Genomic DNA, 6,220 nt, shown 5'->3' with positions numbered 1-6,220 from the left:
TGATTTTAAACATTGGACAACGAAACTCAGATTTGGATCTTTTATCTAGATCCGGATCCAAAATTGAGTCAGATATACAAAATGAATTTAATTTCAGAAAACTTGAGAAATAAAATGGGATTTAGATTTAAAAGTGACTCAATTACCCAGAAAATGAAGATAAAGGGCAAAAAGGGGATATTTACAAACTTTTGAAAAATTTGGGGTGTTCACACCTGACCATCTATCAATCAGTCCCAGGTTCTCTCCCTCGAGTGATGCATCAACCTCCTCCTGAGGTGGATCAATCAACGTCTAAACATGTTCTGCCTCTACGAGGTCTTGAATGAGATCAACCTTGAAAGAAGCCTCAGCGCCTGTAGGCTCCATCGCAGCATAAAAAATATTCAACCTCATCTTCCTGTTACTGAATGAGATGTTCATTGCGCCTGTGTCGCAATTGATGCATGCATTAGCAGTGGCCAGGAAAGGGCGACCTAGAATGATGGGGTTCTGCCGCTTATCATTCACTCCTTCCATATCTAAGATGATGGAGTGAACAGGGAAGTAGAAGTCTTTCACCTTGACCAGAATATCTTCAAGCATCCCTCGCAGAACCATGACCGATCTGTCTACCAGCTGTAGAGTCATAGGTGTTGGCTTCATCTCCTTTACTTCGAACTTGTCATAAAAGAAACCCGGTAAGATATTCACACTTGCCCCAAGGTCAAGCAAGTCACGCTCAACAATGATGTCTCCTATGATACACAAAATAATATGAGCCCCTTGGTTCTTGAGCTTCGGTGGAGTTTGATGTTATAGTACCGCACTCACCTGCTCAGTAAGATAAATCTTCTTTGGCACATGGGACCTCAACTTCCTCTTTTGTGTACAAAGCTGCTTCAGGAACTTTGCATATGCACGGACCTGCTGGATGGCATCCAACAATGGGAGGTTTATCTGAACGTACTTGAATATCTCAAGCATCTCTTGCATGTTCACTCTCTTCTTACCAAACAACTCCAGTCTCTCTAACGCCTCAAGAAAGGGGGCTTTTGGGATATAGGACTTAGAAGGCTCGGATGGGGGATCCCTCTCGCTTTCCTGAGGTATGACAGTAGGGACTGACTTATTTTTACTATTGCTCTCGCTTTCTTCTGCAGGCTCCCTCGACTGGTACAACTTCTTGCTCCTAAGGGTTATAACCGCTTGAGCCTACTCTTGATGGGCATCTGTCATGTGCAGGCCATGCATCAGCTCCTTACCCCTAGGGTTAACCAACGACTGGCTAGGTAACGCCCCCTCACTTCGCCTGCTAAGCGCCTCAGTGAGATGTCTCGTTTGTGTCTCAAGTTTCGCAATGAAGTATATGTGGGAACTCAAGTTCACCTTGAGATCCGAGAAGGCCTGCAACATCTTATCCTCAAAGGACTTGCTAGAAGCAGAGTCCTGAGATGGAGGTTGACTATAGGAAGGCTGGGCTAGGGGTAGCTCGATCTCTGAAAACCAGGCACATAACCGCCTTGCCTGGGTTGGTTCTAGGAAGAGATGGGGGGTTGGACTTGTGGATTTCTCCAACATTAATTGGGATGGTTACGCCAACCCAGGTTATAAGTGTTGAAATATGAGTTTGGTATGGGCTTGGCGAAACCTTGCACCATCTGAGCTTATTTAAGGAAAAACTCAGGATACTGTGGCGCCATGGGACAATCAAAGATATGGTGTGCTGAGCTAGTACACCTGCATGGCTGGGGAGGGATTTGACAACAACTGATCCAATTTCTGGGTCAGCAGGTCAACCTTGTTTTGCAACTCAAGGTTTGTCCCTAACTCGAAGATACCAACCTTCTTGGCTCCAAATAGGGGCAGGTGTAACCCTCTCAGATCGTGATGCTGAAGTGTGATGCATCAAATTCTCACTCAAAGTCTTAAATAGAGCCCACACCTTATCCTCACTCTTCAGCATGAAAGTGCCCATAGAGGCAACATCAACCATTTGACGGTTCTTCTCAGTCATTCTGTCATAAAAATATTGCATCAGTTGCCAACGAGGCATCTGGTGGTGGAGACAGTTCTGGAGAAGTTCTTTCATCCTCTATCATGTTTCATGAAACATCTCTCCCTCAATTTGTGAAAAGCTGGCGATGACTTTTCAATATAGGTTCATTTTACCAATCGAGAAATATTTCTTGAGGAACTCTCTTTGCATATGTTTCCAAGTGGTAATCTGAACCGTATCTAGAGCCTTCAGCTAGCGCTTGGCTTTGTCTTTGAGGGAGAAAGGAAACAACGTTAACCTTAACGCGTCATCTCTGAAATTATTGATCTGCATAGTAGAACAGATCTCAAGAAACTCATCGAGATGATGGTAGGGGTCTTCATTGCTAAGGCCGTAAAAAGATGGTAACATTTGGATGACACTAGCCTTGATCTCAAAATAGTTTGCTCCCACATCAAGTCTTGTGATACAGGAGTCAGGAGTGTAAGTATTGGGCATAAAGTACTCCCTAAGAAAACAGATCAACTGTTGATCCTCAGCCATGGGCTAGATCTATGGGCTCTCCTAATAAGGGACTCAGGGTCCTCAACTAACTCTACAAGCTCAGGGTCAAGCAAGTGTCGCCCTTGCATGCACCTGAGGGTAGACCGATACAACAACCATCCTAAGAGACAGGTTTTCTAACTACTTAATATATAAAGCGGCCAAACCACAAAGTAGGTAAAATAAAATTAACTAGAAAGTAGTAAACAAGCACCACGCACTTGCACCCAAACAAATATTATGTGAAAAATAAACTATGAGCACAATACCAATCGTGCGCAGTGATGCAAGGCATCCAGAGGTTCAGAGTTCAGAAGCGGAGTTGGATCCCAATCCAACTCTCCAGACCCGGTCCGAGCATCGCTACCCGAGGCAATCCACCATGTGCAAGACATCCCTTGTCTTAGTGGATCCATAATTTAGTCGATACTTGCCTTGGTCCTTCGCTTGATTCCATTACGCTCTTCATGGAATCATATTTTTGGATATTTTATCGTCAACCTTTATTTTATGTTATTTTATTTTATTTTGTTTAGGTGCTGGATTCTACAGATTCGGATAGGTCTAGTACCCTGTAAGATTGTTTTGCGGCACTAGAGGGTGTATGAGATACTTAGGGTAGTTTTCTTTTTTTCCCGATTTAGAAACCTAATATCGTGAAGGGTTTTTTGGAGCAAAAGCATCATTTGGATCTTGGATCTTATCCAAGATCCAATTCAACCCAAACCCTAATTGGCACCACTTTGGGTTAAACATATATAACTCATTTTTTAATCAGTTTGACTGTAGGAGGTCAAAAGGGGTTGTTGGAGGGGTAATGATACCTATTTTCAAAATGTGTTCATGTATTGGGCAAGTGGGCGGCAACCTTGGAAAAAGGTCGCTACTCTTTATGCTTGATTGGGGCTGAGGGGCAGCCTAATGATGGCCACCTCCTTGAGGCTTAAGACCCCATGGAGGTCGACCATAGTGGGGTTGTTGGTTGCTGTCTAAAAAAAAGAAAAGAAAGGAGAACAATGTTGTGCAAGTTTCCTTGTGAAGGAAACTCGAGTTTGGTGTGAACACTCTTGTTGGTGTTGAAGATCAACTAGTGGCTTGTGGTTTTTGGGGGTCTAGAGAGGCCCTCCATGACCTGTTGTTCTTGTGTTGAAGCTGGTGTTTGCTGCTTCTCAGCGACATCCCATCGTTGTCATCATCCAAGATAACTAGCTTGTTTCATTTTATGCTACATAGTTATCTTTCATGTCTTTTGATGTTTGTTGTTGTAAGCTACACAACAAACTAGATTCCATTGTTCGAATGAATATTTTGATGTGTTTTAGGTCACTGGATGTTACTTTGGTTCACAGATAATGTCCATTCATTGTGTTGATCAGTAGCTTGGTTTCTGTTAGGAAACGAGTTACCCCAGTTTTCGAGTTGTCTAAGATGACTCCAAAGAATCTGTTGTATTGGCCTGGATACTAGTCAGATTTGAACGTTCTTGGGCTTCCTGAAAAGCTAAGACGTCGATCTACAACTTTGTAGCTGAGACCGTTGCCTGACTCGACCATCTAGGTCCTTAAAAATTGTTGTGAAGTTCTGGACAGTAAGAACCATTCTCTACTCTGTCCAAGGCAGAACATTCCAGAACCGAGTTCTGAGTTTCGGTCGGTTCTCTCTTTTGGTTGAACATCATTTCATGAGTTACATCTTGTAAAAAAGATAACTTCCCGATCTACATTTCTTCTGTGTACCACATTTTCTAAAGCTGCTGTTTTGATAGCTTAAATTGGCTGATAATCTCTGTTGCTGGTTTACTGTTTGACATTTGAGCTGTTGTTCATGCCCCTGCAAGCATTTAAGTATTTTAATCATATCTCGGTCAATTTTGAATCACATTGAAATCTGTCAACTGTTATACAACCAGAGCCGGACCTGTAAAGAGGCCAATGAGGCTTGGGCCTCAGGGCCCCTAGCCCCCAAAAAAAATTAGGGGCCCATTTTTAAGGCCAATGAGTATTGTTTAGGTAGTTTATATAAATAATTTATATATTTTTATTTAATATAATATAAATATTTGGAATATTATATTTATTTAATGTGAATGCAAATTTTATTGTTATTTTGATTCTTTAAAAAAAATTCAGAGGCGCTGCCCCCGAACTCCTACCATTAATAGGGGGCCCATTTTTCCCTCCGCCTCAGGCCCCATAAAACACAGGTACGGCTCTGTATACAACGTTAACATCTTGGGTGATAAACTTTGTGTTGGAGTGTTTCTCGAAATCAATCATTTAACATATCAAAAATACATTTGTTCCAGACCTAACAAATTCCTAAAACGTCATTCTGTTTAAGGTGTGCAGAAAACACATCACCATTTTTTGGCATAAAACCCTGTGGTTTTATCCAAAATTTACAAATGTTAGTTTGTTGGAAAGCTAACTAAAAAATGAACAACTTTTATGTTTTGAGTGTTTCCAAATTCAGCCGTTTAGTGGTTCAAAAGTCTCTCTGAAGTTGATTGTCAGTCCAGTGGCTGGACTATAATGACTATCTGTCATGTCCGTACTGTTCTTGATAAAATTTCTGTCACTCACACCCCTGTCCCATGTGTTCTGTTTGTCCCAGGGCTGTTGGGTCTTACCTCTATCCTTGGAAACCGAAAACTCATTTAACTCCCAAATTGTACCTAGTCGTTCTGTTAGAATCCCGTGAGTTAGACTCGCCTGCTACACATCTGTTTTCGTGCGTTGAGATCCATTTGGATCTCGGATCGTGATTCGGCTTCATTGCCGACCTCGGCATCACGCAGTCACCTCTAAGAGTATCCTAGTAGGTAGATCGTGCAAGAAAGGTAAGCTAGTATCTAGGGTGTGCAAACACATGATTCTAGACCTAAATGCTGAAAAGAAACTAAACAATCCTAAATAATGAGCAGGAAAAGTAAACTAAATAGTCATAAGTAAAGAACGAAAAGTAAACTAGCAACCTAAGCAAACGAGAACACACAATGGCAATAAAGTGAATACTTATATTAATCGTTGTTCCTCGACAATGATGCCAAAAATTTGATCCAACTTTTTTAATAGAGTATTTTTAAAATATATTTTCAATAAAACTATTTATGCAAACCATGCATCAAATAATAAAAATCGGTTTACACTAGTGGTGGAGTCTGAGTCGAACTCAAGGAGCAAAAAATACTTTATATTTAAGCACACAATTAAACTATGCTTTTATTGCCTTGAAAAATAAAAATTAATTAACTAAATAAACAAGAGAAGGGCTTAAACAAATAAAAATAAAGTGCCTTATTACAAATCCAAATTAAATTGAATAAAATAAAATAAAATCCTATGCTAAAAAGAAAAGAAAAGATCTTCAATGCTTAAGTCTTTTGTCCCTTCTTGATCTTTGGTTTGCTAGGTTGAACACTTTTTGATGCAGAGCATCCTGTAGATCCGAGCTTTGAAGACGAATTAGATCCAAATTTAATTCCCAAGATCTAATCCAGGACGCGATCCAAGGTAGATCCAATCAAGCAGGACTATTAGGGTCCAATTGGATCTTTGCCAACCCAGTCCCATTTTGATTATCGTGCTACAATATCTAAGATATTTTATATCTTTCTCAGAGATTATATTTTTATTATTCGATTCCATTTTGGCATGTGAGAAATCATGTTAAATATGTTTTTATTTGTATTTTTTTTTA

At 40.5% G+C, this 6,220-nt stretch overlaps 1 protein-coding gene across 1 annotated transcript; it reads right to left on the bottom strand.

Annotated features, from left to right (window-relative positions):
- Positions 1-294: 294 nt before the first annotated feature.
- LOC149848792 (uncharacterized) lies at positions 295-645 on the bottom strand. Its single transcript, XM_090005255.1, has one exon. The coding sequence runs from the start codon at positions 643-645 to the stop codon at positions 295-297; it is 351 nt and encodes a 116-aa protein (XP_089861381.1).
- Positions 646-6,220: the final 5,575 nt, after the last annotated feature.

The sequence above is a fragment of the Nuphar pumila genome, chromosome 1 (genome assembly GCF_984573655.1).
Source record: "Nuphar pumila chromosome 1, dmNupPumi1.hap1.1, whole genome shotgun sequence".
NCBI lineage: Eukaryota > Viridiplantae > Streptophyta > Magnoliopsida > Nymphaeales > Nymphaeaceae > Nuphar > Nuphar pumila.
Note: the sequence above shows the minus strand (reverse complement) of the source record. Positions and strands in the feature narration are given on the sequence as shown.

Excerpts from the sequence above, each read along its gene's own strand:
- LOC149848792 (XM_090005255.1), bottom strand. The coding sequence starts at position 645 with ATGAAGCCAACACCTATGACTCTACAGCTGGTAGACAGATCGGTCATG.